The sequence below is a fragment of the Struthio camelus genome, chromosome Z (genome assembly GCF_040807025.1).
Source record: "Struthio camelus isolate bStrCam1 chromosome Z, bStrCam1.hap1, whole genome shotgun sequence".
Classification (NCBI taxonomy): domain Eukaryota; kingdom Metazoa; phylum Chordata; class Aves; order Struthioniformes; family Struthionidae; genus Struthio; species Struthio camelus.
Genome location: NC_090982.1, coordinates 79,230,301 through 79,243,591, shown reverse-complemented (window position 1 = coordinate 79,243,591; position 13,291 = coordinate 79,230,301). Strand labels below are relative to the sequence as shown.

At 63.0% G+C, this 13,291-nt stretch overlaps 3 protein-coding genes across 3 annotated transcripts in view; 2 read left to right on the top strand and 1 right to left on the bottom strand.

Moving 5' to 3' along the window:
• The window catches only part of LOC138064673 (ubiquitin-associated protein 2-like), a 112,606-nt gene that overhangs the window by 59,205 nt on the left and 40,110 nt on the right, over nucleotides 1–13,291 (bottom strand). The gene's annotated exons all lie outside the window — the stretch shown is intronic.
• On the top strand, nucleotides 342–1,721 carry LOC138064503 (interferon-like). The gene has a single exon (XM_068927377.1). It carries the CDS (start codon nucleotides 1,068–1,070, stop codon nucleotides 1,644–1,646), a length of 579 nt encoding a protein of 192 aa, XP_068783478.1. The 5' UTR covers nucleotides 342–1,067; the 3' UTR covers nucleotides 1,647–1,721.
• On the top strand, nucleotides 4,436–5,810 carry LOC138064495 (interferon-like). The gene has a single exon (XM_068927354.1). The coding sequence runs from the start codon at nucleotides 5,156–5,158 to the stop codon at nucleotides 5,732–5,734; it is 579 nt and encodes a 192-aa protein (XP_068783455.1). The 5' UTR covers nucleotides 4,436–5,155; the 3' UTR covers nucleotides 5,735–5,810.

Sequence of the window (13,291 nt, the reverse complement as noted above, 5' to 3'; positions counted from 1 at the left end):
CAAACTCCTCCCTCCTGCCCCACCTGCCCACACCTCCACCCATTCAAGACTCTCCTTCACACACAGCGCTACCCCGCCTCCACCCCGGACCACGCCATCCTGCCTTCGCAGCCTCCCGCCCTCCGCTACCCCTCGCCAATCCGCCAGCCCGCCCTACCACCTCTCCGTGAGCCCAACCACGTCACACCTCTCCACCTCTGCACGGACCCCGCTCACTCGGCAACACACACGCACCACCACACGCAAAGGCACAAGGGGCAACGCCACATATTCTTCCCCAAGCAGCACAAACCACACGCGCACACACACCTCCCCATCCCCACCACCACCCGCAACCGTCGTGGGACTCAAGCACACCAAAACGGAGCACAGAGACCGTGGCATCTTCATCCACGCACACGCTCAAAGCTCAAGCGCGCGAGGCCGTGAGCCACCTCCTCTAACGCAACCTGTCCTCTGCACCAGGCCGCACCACGCACCTCCCAACGTTCTCCCAAAATACAGCACGCGACAACGCTTCCAGAGCACCAAGACCACCGACGCACTCCCAGGAAAACAAAAACAACAGGCATCCTCAAAGCAAAAGCAACTCAACCAAGACCAGGACGCGGCATCAGGAAAACACGAGTTTGGGAGGTGGAGAAATTCAAACGCGCAAAGCGGGCACGGGACCACAACGGCAAGGCAAAAGGAAAACCCTCAAACACACCCTCAGCACAGCTGCCCCAAAGGCCGCGGCCACAGGCACTTTCATATCCCCCACGGAAACACAACAAGACAACACACAGCCTCCCCCAAACGGGCTGCCCCCAAAACATCAACAGCACCACCACGACAGACCCACAAGCGCACTCCCACAAACACCGCAAAAGCCACCACAGCCACAAACCAAAACGGAAAACGAGAGCAGGAAATTCTTCGCAACTAGAAAACGCCAAAGGGAAAGATGCGGCACCACATAAAGCCGGACGCACAGCACAGCCGCAAGCACAGCACTCGCCAACACGACCCACGCTCACGATCCTCCCGCACGGCGGCACCACCACCGGACAACCGGACACACCACCATGGCTGCGCCCGCAACCCGACACCCCTGCCTGCGGCACAGCACCCCGGTCCTCCTGCTCCTCCTGCCCGCTCTCAGCGCGGCCCTCAGATGCGCCAACCTTCGCACCCAACAGAGCACCTTCAACTGGGACAGCCTCCAGCTCCTCCACGCCATGGCTCCCAGCCCGCCTCAGCCCTGCGCCCAACACGACCCACCTTTCCCCTTCCCCGACACCCTCCTGGCAATCCAGTCCCCACAACAAGCCACCGCCGCCATCCTCCGCGTCCTCCAGCACCTCTTCACCACTCTCAGCAACGAAAACACCCCCGCGCACTGGGACAGCCAAGCCCACCAACAGCTCCTCAACCAGCTCCACGGCCAAATCCAACTCCTCCAGCAATGCCTCCCTCGCGCCGACGCGGATGTCAAAAGCCAAGGGCCCCGCAACGCCTGGCTCACCATCAACGGGTACTTCCGGCGCATCCAGGACTTCCTCCGCACAAACCACCACAGCCCCTGCGCCTGGGACAAAGTCGGCCTCGAAGCTCGCGCCTCCTTCCAGCGCATCCACAACCTCACCCGCACCCTGGCAGATTAGCCACAACGCCTCCTCACCGCAACCGCGCATCCACGCCCCCCTCACCCAATACCCGCACCCTCACCCAGGGACCCTCACTCCCACAACACCCGCCTCGCCTGCCCCCCCTCCCCCCACAACACCCGCACCAAGCCACCTCCGCCACCTCCTCCAGCACCACGCAGAGCCCAGCAGCACCACGACCGTGGCAACGGCCACGCTTCGGCACCCCATGCACCAACGTGCCCCTGCGCGCCCCACACCCACGGCTGCTCCCCAAAGGCACCCACCAACGGGGAACGCAGAGACCCCACGCACAGACCCAGGGACAACGCGAGCCACCCCACTACTTCGTGCCCACCAACGCATCTCGCCTGCTGCACTGCCGACTCCCCTCTCTCTCCGAGGCAACCAGCTGCTGCCAGCAACTTGCCGACGCCCTCACGCTGCCCCCGCCACCCCCCAACCCCCCAAAATACACCTATTTATTTAACTTATTCTATTTATTATGACAATTGTATTGCTCTATTTATTCCCCTATTTATTCAAGGCAAATAAAGACCTTTTGTAAAAACTTGGGTGTCGTGGGCCTCAAAGAATCATAGCGCGATCGTTCCAGTTGGAAGCCACCTCCAGGCCTCACCGAGCCCAACTCCCGCCTCCAGGCGGCTCTTCAGGACATCGGGGAGCTCACCGCCGTGTCCAGACGAGTCTCGGACATCTTCTGTACGGGGGCAGCCGCTCAGGCCATCCCACGCGCAAGACCTTGCGCTGGCCCTTCTGCAACTTCAGCAGCTTCCCGCCACACGGGTTACTTCTCCCGCCTCTCCAGGTCCGTCCCCCCCCCCATCAGGAGCAGCCCTGCCCTCCGGCCCAATGACCACTCCACTCCGACACCTCTCCGGCAGCCACAACTGTCCTCGGAGCGCAGCCTTCCCATCAACCACGGCGGCAACGCACGCATCAAACAGCTCTGGCGCCAACACCCACCCACCCCCCCACCAGTTACTGCCTGCCAACAGCACGCTGCACCCCTGACCGCAGCTCTCCGGAGAGCCGCGTTCCCCTTCTCGTCACACCCCTCTCTGCCCTAACCTAGGCAGAGCGCACCGAGCCGAGCTGCCGCTAGCCAAAAGAGGCCAGCCTCTGACAAAGGCCTTTCCAAAAATCGCCGCGTGCAACGTCCACTGCTCTACCCTGCTCAACACCGCCCACCACTCACCTCCTCATGCCCAGCTACCACCCCACTCACGCAGCATCTGCCCGTGGAAAACGCAGGCTCCCTCCTCCCGCTCACCTCCACGGCACTCAGCTCTTCAGAAACACCTGCCCAGACAAACCTCCTCCAGAAACAGCCCAGCCACTGGCCTCAGTCTCACCCTCACCGGCCTCCACTTCCCTGCGTCCTCCCTCTTGCCCTTCTCCAACACAGTGGCGAGGCCGCCCTTTTGCCACTCAGCAGCAACCTCCCCTGATGCACAGCACCTTGCAACAGCGAGGCACAGCGGCTACCCAAAAACGCCAAAACGCCTCCTGCAACACCCGCGGGCGCATCCCATGCGCTCACAGGCACTCCCGCATGCCCACGGGCCTTAAGGGACCCCTACCCTCTTTCTTCTCCTACCGTGGACACACCTTTGCTCCCACACGCTCTCCAAACGGCCTCACGCACCTGCGAGGCCCCGAGGACAAGCCTTACCAACAACAACTGGCACACAACAGGCACCCGGTACCTCAGCCTCTTCCCAATCCCTCCTCGCTACCCCCCCGGACCCAGGCAGACACTCGCCCACACTCTCCTTAGCCTCCCGGGGACTTACAGAAACCTTTCTCCTTCCAGCCCCACCTCACCTCTGCCTTGCCCGACTCCAGCCCTTCACACCCACCCTGGCTCTCCATTCCCCCTCCCAAGCAGCCTCTCCTCTCTTCTCCTCTCCCTCCCACCACCTTCGCCGCTCTCCCCTCTTCCTTGGGCACCAGCCCCACGTTCACCCATGCTGCCTGCCCGCCTGCCACGCCTCCTCCAGCTGCCGCACGTTGCAAGAGACCATCCGGGGGCTCCCAGCACACACTCCTGGAACATTAGACAGCTCTCCGCGGCCCCGCGCCCTGCCAGGGCGCTTCCCCACCCCTCTGCATCAGCCAACACCCCTTTCAGCCGCTAGTCAGGCCGAAGGCTCCCACACACTAGCTCCCCATGGCGCTTCAACAGTCACCGCCAGGACCAGACTCTCCTCAACACGTGCCAGCAACCCCCACGACGCCTGGCGCGCACCCCTATCGCCCTTCCGGCACCTACTCGGCTCCTCCAAGCCGACCGGGACGACCAGCGCCTCTCACTCGCCGGCTCTCTCCTCCTCCCCACGCGCAACAGCATCCGCCCCTCCCTCTCCTTCAGCAGCCCGCCTGCAGCACGCACCCGCTCCTCCACCGCCTCTCTTCTCTCCTCTCAGCCTCACCCCACAAACTCCTCCCTCCTGCCCCACCTGCCCACACCTCCACCCATTCAAGACTCTCCTTCACACACAGCGCTACCCCGCCTCCACCCCGGACCACGCCATCCTGCCTTCGCAGCCTCCCGCCCTCCGCTACCCCTCGCCAATCCGCCAGCCCGCCCTACCACCTCTCCGTGAGCCCAACCACGTCACACCTCTCCACCTCTGCACGGACCCCGCTCACTCGGCAACACACACGCACCACCACACGCAAAGGCACAAGGGGCAACGCCACATATTCTTCCCCAAGCAGCACAAACCACACGCGCACACACACCTCCCCATCCCCACCACCACCCGCAACCGTCGTGGGACTCAAGCACACCAAAACGGAGCACAGAGACCGTGGCATCTTCATCCACGCACACGCTCAAAGCTCAAGCGCGCGAGGCCGTGAGCCACCTCCTCTAACGCAACCTGTCCTCTGCACCAGGCCGCACCACGCACCTCCCAACGTTCTCCCAAAATACAGCACGCGACAACGCTTCCAGAGCACCAAGACCACCGACGCACTCCCAGGAAAACAAAAACAACAGGCATCCTCAAAGCAAAAGCAACTCAACCAAGACCAGGACGCGGCATCAGGAAAACACGAGTTTGGGAGGTGGAGAAATTCAAACGCGCAAAGCGGGCACGGGACCACAACGGCAAGGCAAAAGGAAAACCCTCAAACACACCCTCAGCACAGCTGCCCCAAAGGCCGCGGCCACAGGCACTTTCATATCCCCCACGGAAACACAACAAGACAACACACAGCCTCCCCCAAACGGGCTGCCCCCAAAACATCAACAGCACCACCACGACAGACCCACAAGCGCACTCCCACAAACACCGCAAAAGCCACCACAGCCACAAACCAAAACGGAAAACGAGAGCAGGAAATTCTTCGCAACTAGAAAACGCCAAAGGGAAAGATGCGGCACCACATAAAGCCGGACGCACAGCACAGCCGCAAGCACAGCACTCGCCAACACGACCCACGCTCACGATCCTCCCGCACGGCGGCACCACCACCGGACAACCGGACACACCACCATGGCTGCGCCCGCAACCCGACACCCCTGCCTGCGGCACAGCACCCCGGTCCTCCTGCTCCTCCTGCCCGCTCTCAGCGCGGCCCTCAGATGCGCCAACCTTCGCACCCAACAGAGCACCTTCAACTGGGACAGCCTCCAGCTCCTCCACGCCATGGCTCCCAGCCCGCCTCAGCCCTGCGCCCAACACGACCCACCTTTCCCCTTCCCCGACACCCTCCTGGCAATCCAGTCCCCACAACAAGCCACCGCCGCCATCCTCCGCGTCCTCCAGCACCTCTTCACCACTCTCAGCAACGAAAACACCCCCGCGCACTGGGACAGCCAAGCCCACCAACAGCTCCTCAACCAGCTCCACGACCAAATCCAACTCCTCCAGCAATGCCTCCCTCGCGCCGACGCGGATGTCAAAAGCCAAGGGCCCCGCAACGCCTGGCTCACCATCAACGGGTACTTCCGGCGCATCCAGGACTTCCTCCGCACAAACCACCACAGCCCCTGCGCCTGGGACAAAGTCGGCCTCGAAGCTCGCGCCTCCTTCCAGCGCATCCACAACCTCACCCGCACCCTGGCAGATTAGCCACAACGCCTCCTCACCGCAACCGCGCATCCACGCCCCCCTCACCCAATACCCGCACCCTCACCCAGGGACCCTCACTCCCACAACACCCGCCTCGCCTGCCCCCCCTCCCCCCACAACACCCGCACCAAGCCACCTCCGCCACCTCCTCCAGCACCACGCAGAGCCCAGCAGCACCACGACCGTGGCAACGGCCACGCTTCAGCACCCCACGCACCAACGTGCCCCTGCGCGCCCCACACCCACGGCTGCTCCCCAAAGGCACCCACCAACGGGGAACGCAGAGACCCCACGCACAGACCCAGGGACAACGCGAGCCACCCCACTACTTCGTGCCCACCAACGCATCTCGCCTGCTGCACTGCCGACTCCCCTCTCTCTCCGAGGCAACCAGCTGCTGCCAGCAACTTGCCGACGCCCTCACGCTGCCCCCGCCACTCCCCAACCCCCCAAAATACACCTATTTATTTAACTTATTCTATTTATTATGACAATTGTATTGCTCTATTTATTCCCCTATTTATTCAAGGCAAATAAAGACCTTTTGTAAAAACTTGGGTGTCGTGGGCCTCAAAGAATCATAGCGCGATCGTTCCAGTTGGAAGCCACCTCCAGGCCTCACCGAGCCCAACTCCCGCCTCCAGGCGGCTCTTCAGGACATCGGGGAGCTCACCGCCGTGTCCAGACGAGTCTCGGACATCTTCTGTACGGGGGCAGCCGCTCAGGCCATCCCACGCGCAAGACCTTGCACTGGCCCTTCTGCAACTTCAGCAGCTTCCCGCCACACGGGTTACTTCTCCCGCCTCTCCAGGTCCGTCCGTCCCCCCCCCCCCAACCCCCCCCCCATCAGGAGCAGCCCTGCCCTCCGGCCCAATGACCGCTCCACTCCGACACCTCTCCGGCAGCCACAACTGTCCTCGGAGCGCAGCCTTCCCATCAACCACGGCGGCAACGCACGCATCAAACAGCTCTGGCGCCAACACCCACCCACCCCCCCACCCGGCCCCCCCACCAGTTACTGCCTGCCAACAGCACGCTGCACCCCTGACCGCAGCTCTCCGGAGAGCCGCGTTCCCCTTCTCGTCACACCCCTCTCCGCCCTAACCTAGGCAGAGCGCACCGAGCCGAGCTGCCGCTAGCCAAAAGAGGCCAGCCTCTGACAAAGGCCTTTCCAAAAATCGCCGCGTGCAACGTCCACTGCTCTACCCTGCTCAACACCGCCCACCACTCACCTCCTCATACCCAGCTACCACCCCACTCACGCAGCATCTGCCCGTGGAAAACGCAGGCTCCCTCCTCCCGCTCACCTCCACGGCACTCAGCTCTTCAGAAACACCTGCCCAGACAAACCTCCTCCAGAAACAGCCCAGCCACTGGCCTCAGTCTCACCGGCCTCCACTTCCCTGCGTCCTCCCTCTTGCCCTTCTCCAACACAGTGGCGACCCCGCCCTTTTGCCACTCAGCAGCAACCTCCCCTGATGCACAGCACCTTGCAACAGCGAGGCACAGCGGCTACCCAAAAACGCCAAAACGCCTCCTGCAACACCCGCGGGCGCATCCCATGCGCTCACAGGCACTCCCGCATGCCCACGGGCCTTAAGGGACCCCTACCCTCTTTCTTCTCCTACCGTGGACACACCTTTGCTCCCACACGCTCTCCAAACGGCCTCACGCACCTGCGAGGCCCCGAGGACAAGCCTTACCAACAACAACTGGCACACAACAGGCACCCGGTACCTCAGCCTCTTCCCAATCCCTCCTCGCTACCCCCCCGGACCCAGGCAGACACTCGCCCACACTCTCCTTAGCCTCCCGGGGACTTACAGAAACCTTTCTCCTTCCAGCCCCACCTCACCTCTGCCTTGCCCGACTCCAGCCCTTCACACCCACCCTGGCTCTCCATTCCCCCTCCCAAGCAGCCTCTCCTCTCTTCTCCTCTCCCTCCCACCACCTTCGCCGCTCTCCCCTCTTCCTTGGGCACCAGCCCCACGTTCACCCATGCTGCCTGCCCGCCTGCCACGCCTCCTCCAGCTGCCGCACGTTGCAAGAGACCATCCGGGGGCTCCCGGCACACACTCCTGGAACATTAGACAGCTCTCCGCGGCCCCGCGCCCTGCCAGGGCGCTTCCCCACCCCTCTGCATCAGCCAACACCCCTTTCAGCCGCTAGTCAGGCCGAAGGCTCCCACACACTAGCTCCCCATGGCGCTTCAACAGTCACCGCCAGGACCAGACTCTCCTCAACACGTGCCAGCAACCCCCACGACGCCTGGCGCGCACCCCTATCGCCCTTCCGGCACCTACTCGGCTCCTCCAAGCTGACCGGGACGACCAGCGCCTCTCACTCGCCGGCTCTCTCCTCCTCCCCACGCGCAACAGCATCCGCCCCTCCCTCTCCTTCAGCAGCCCGCCTGCAGCACGCACCCGCTCCTCCACCGCCTCTCTTCTCTCCTCTCAGCCTCACCCCACAAACTCCTCCCTCCTGCCCCACCTGCCCACACCTCCACCCATTCAAGACTCTCCTTCACACACAGCGCTACCCCGCCTCCACCCCGGACCACGCCATCCTGCCTTCGCAGCCTCCCGCCCTCCGCTACCCCTCGCCAATCCGCCAGCCCGCCCTACCACCTCTCCGTGAGCCCAACCACGTCACACCTCTCCACCTCTGCACGGACCCCGCTCACTCGGCAACACACACGCACCACCACACGCAAAGGCACAAGGGGCAACGCCACATATTCTTCCCCAAGCAGCACAAACCACACGCGCACACACACCTCCCCATCCCCACCACCACCCGCAACCGTCGTGGGACTCAAGCACACCAAAACGGAGCACAGAGACCGTGGCATCTTCATCCACGCACACGCTCAAAGCTCAAGCGCGCGAGGCCGTGAGCCACCTCCTCTAACGCAACCTGTCCTCTGCACCAGGCCGCACCACGCACCTCCCAACGTTCTCCCAAAATACAGCACGCGACAACGCTTCCAGAGCACCAAGACCACCGACGCACTCCCAGGAAAACAAAAACAACAGGCATCCTCAAAGCAAAAGCAACTCAACCAAGACCAGGACGCGGCATCAGGAAAACACGAGTTTGGGAGGTGGAGAAATTCAAACGCGCAAAGCGGGCACGGGACCACAACGGCAAGGCAAAAGGAAAACCCTCAAACACACCCTCAGCACAGCTGCCCCAAAGGCCGCGGCCACAGGCACTTTCATATCCCCCACGGAAACACAACAAGACAACACACAGCCTCCCCCAAACGGGCTGCCCCCAAAACATCAACAGCACCACCACGACAGACCCACAAGCGCACTCCCACAAACACCGCAAAAGCCACCACAGCCACAAACCAAAACGGAAAACGAGAGCAGGAAATTCTTCGCAACTAGAAAACGCCAAAGGGAAAGATGCGGCACCACATAAAGCCGGACGCACAGCACAGCCGCAAGCACAGCACTCGCCAACACGACCCACGCTCACGATCCTCCCGCACGGCGGCACCACCACCGGACAACCGGACACACCACCATGGCTGCGCCCGCAACCCGACACCCCTGCCTGCGGCACAGCACCCCGGTCCTCCTGCTCCTCCTGCCCACTCTCAGCGCGGCCCTCAGATGCGCCAACCTTCGCACCCAACAGAGCACCTTCAACTGGGACAGCCTCCAGCTCCTCCACGCCATGGCTCCCAGCCCGCCTCAGCCCTGCGCCCAACACGACCCACCTTTCCCCTTCCCCGACACCCTCCTGGCAATCCAGTCCCCACAACAAGCCACCGCCGCCATCCTCCGCGTCCTCCAGCACCTCTTCACCACTCTCAGCAACGAAAACACCCCCGCGCACTGGGACAGCCAAGCCCACCAACAGCTCCTCAACCAGCTCCACGACCAAATCCAACTCCTCCAGCAATGCCTCCCTCGCGCCGACGCGGATGTCAAAAGCCAAGGGCCCCGCAACGCCTGGCTCACCATCAACGGGTACTTCCGGCGCATCCAGGACTTCCTCCGCACAAACCACCACAGCCCCTGCGCCTGGGACAAAGTCGGCCTCGAAGCTCGCGCCTCCTTCCAGCGCATCCACAACCTCACCCGCACCCTGGCAGATTAGCCACAACGCCTCCTCACCGCAACCGCGCATCCACGCCCCCCTCACCCAATACCCGCACCCTCACCCAGGGACCCTCACTCCCACAACACCCGCCTCGCCTGCCCCCCCTCCCCCCACAACACCCGCACCAAGCCACCTCCGCCACCTCCTCCAGCACCACGCAGAGCCCAGCAGCACCACGACCGTGGCAACGGCCACGCTTCGGCACCCCACGCACCAACGTGCCCCTGCGCGCCCCACACCCACGGCTGCTCCCCAAAGGCACCCACCAACGGGGAACGCAGAGACCCCACGCACAGACCCAGGGACAACGCGAGCCACCCCACTACTTCGTGCCCACCAACGCATCTCGCCTGCTGCACTGCCGACTCCCCTCTCTCTCCGAGGCAACCAGCTGCTGCCAGCAACTTGCCGACGCCCTCACGCTGCCCCCGCCACCCCCCAACCCCCCAAAATACACCTATTTATTTAACTTATTCTATTTATTATGACAATTGTATTGCTCTATTTATTCCCCTATTTATTCAAGGCAAATAAAGACCTTTTGTAAAAACTTGGGTGTCGTGGGCCTCAAAGAATCATAGCGCGATCGTTCCAGTTGGAAGCCACCTCCAGGCCTCACCGAGCCCAACTCCCGCCTCCAGGCGGCTCTTCAGGACATCGGGGAGCTCACCGCCGTGTCCAGACGAGTCTCGGACATCTTCTGTACGGGGGCAGCCGCTCAGGCCATCCCACGCGCAAGACCTTGCGCTGGCCCTTCTGCAACTTCAGCAGCTTCCCGCCACACGGGTTACTTCTCCCGCCTCTCCAGGTCCGTCCCCCCCCCCCATCAGGAGCAGCCCTGCCCTCCGGCCCAATGACCGCTCCACTCCGACACCTCTCCGGCAGCCACAACTGTCCTCGGAGCGCAGCCTTCCCATCAACCACGGCGGCAACGCACGCATCAAACAGCTCTGGCGCCAACACCCACCCACCCCCCCACCCGGCCCCCCCACCAGTTACTGCCTGCCAACAGCACGCTGCACCCCTGACCGCAGCTCTCCGGAGAGCCGCGTTCCCCTTCTCGTCACACCCCTCTCTGCCCTAACCTAGGCAGAGCGCACCGAGCCGAGCTGCCGCTAGCCAAAAGAGGCCAGCCTCTGACAAAGGCCTTTCCAAAAATCGCCGCGTGCAACGTCCACTGCTCTACCCTGCTCAACACCGCCCACCACTCACCTCCTCATGCCCAGCTACCACCCCACTCACGCAGCATCTGCCCGTGGAAAACGCAGGCTCCCTCCTCCCGCTCACCTCCACGGCACTCAGCTCTTCAGAAACACCTGCCCAGACAAACCTCCTCCAGAAACAGCCCAGCCACTGGCCTCAGTCTCACCGGCCTCCACTTCCCTGCGTCCTCCCTCTTGCCCTTCTCCAACACAGTGGCGACCCCGCCCTTTTGCCACTCAGCAGCAACCTCCCCTGATGCACAGCACCTTGCAACAGCGAGGCACAGCGGCTACCCAAAAACGCCAAAACGCCTCCTGCAACACCCGCGGGCGCATCCCATGCGCTCACAGGCACTCCCGCATGCCCACGGGCCTTAAGGGACCCCTACCCTCTTTCTTCTCCTACCGTGGACACACCTTTGCTCCCACACGCTCTCCAAACGGCCTCACGCACCTGCGAGGCCCCGAGGACAAGCCTTACCAACAACAACTGGCACACAACAGGCACCCGGTACCTCAGCCTCTTCCCAATCCCTCCTCGCTACCCCCCCGGACCCAGGCAGACACTCGCCCACACTCTCCTTAGCCTCCCGGGGACTTACAGAAACCTTTCTCCTTCCAGCCCCACCTCACCTCTGCCTTGCCCGACTCCAGCCCTTCACACCCACCCTGGCTCTCCATTCCCCCTCCCAAGCAGCCTCTCCTCTCTTCTCCTCTCCCTCCCACCACCTTCGCCGCTCTCCCCTCTTCCTTGGGCACCAGCCCCACGTTCACCCATGCTGCCTGCCCGCCTGCCACGCCTCCTCCAGCTGCCGCACGTTGCAAGAGACCATCCGGGGGCTCCCGGCACACACTCCTGGAACATTAGACAGCTCTCCGCGGCCCCGCGCCCTGCCAGGGCGCTTCCCCACCCCTCTGCATCAGCCAACACCCCTTTCAGCCGCTAGTCAGGCCGAAGGCTCCCACACACTAGCTCCCCATGGCGCTTCAACAGTCACCGCCAGGACCAGACTCTCCTCAACACGTGCCAGCAACCCCCACGACGCCTGGCGCGCACCCCTATCGCCCTTCCGGCACCTACTCGGCTCCTCCAAGCCGACCGGGACGACCAGCGCCTCTCACTCGCCGGCTCTCTCCTCCTCCCCACGCGCAACAGCATCCGCCCCTCCCTCTCCTTCAGCAGCCCGCCTGCAGCACGCACCCGCTCCTCCACCGCCTCTCTTCTCTCCTCTCAGCCTCACCCCACAAAATCCTCCCTCCTGCCCCACCTGCCCACACCTCCACCCATTCAAGACTCTCCTTCACACACAGCGCTACCCCGCCTCCACCCCGGACCACGCCATCCTGCCTTCGCAGCCTCCCGCCCTCCGCTACCCCTCGCCAATCCGCCAGCCCGCCCTACCACCTCTCCGTGAGCCCAACCACGTCACACCTCTCCACCTCTGCACGGACCCCGCTCACTCGGCAACACACACGCACCACCACACGCAAAGGCACAAGGGGCAACGCCACATATTCTTCCCCAAGCAGCACAAACCACACGCGCACACACACCTCCCCATCCCCACCACCACCCGCAACCGTCGTGGGACTCAAGCACACCAAAACGGAGCACAGAGACCGTGGCATCTTCATCCACGCACACGCTCAAAGCTCAAGCGCGCGAGGCCGTGAGCCACCTCCTCTAACGCAACCTGTCCTCTGCACCAGGCCGCACCACGCACCTCCCAACGTTCTCCCAAAATACAGCACGCGACAACGCTTCCAGAGCACCAAGACCACCGACGCACTCCCAGGAAAACAAAAACAACAGGCATCCTCAAAGCAAAAGCAACTCAACCAAGACCAGGACGCGGCATCAGGAAAACACGAGTTTGGGAGGTGGAGAAATTCAAACGCGCAAAGCGGGCACGGGACCACAACGGCAAGGCAAAAGGAAAACCCTCAAACACACCCTCAGCACAGCTGCCCCAAAGGCCGCGGCCACAGGCACTTTCATATCCCCCACGGAAACACAACAAGACAACACACAGCCTCCCCCAAACGGGCTGCCCCCAAAACATCAACAGCACCACCACGACAGACCCACAAGCGCACTCCCACAAACACCGCAAAAGCCACCACAGCCACAAACCAAAACGGAAAACGAGAGCAGGAAATTCTTCGCAACTAGAAAACGCCAAAGGGAAAGATGCGGCACCACATAAAGCCGGACGCACAGCACAGCCGCAAGCACAGC

Coding starts and splice junctions, on each gene's coding strand:
- LOC138064503 (XM_068927377.1), top strand. CDS start 1,068: ATGGCTGCGCCCGCAACCCGACACCCCTGCCTGCGGCACAGCACCCCG.
- LOC138064495 (XM_068927354.1), top strand. CDS start 5,156: ATGGCTGCGCCCGCAACCCGACACCCCTGCCTGCGGCACAGCACCCCG.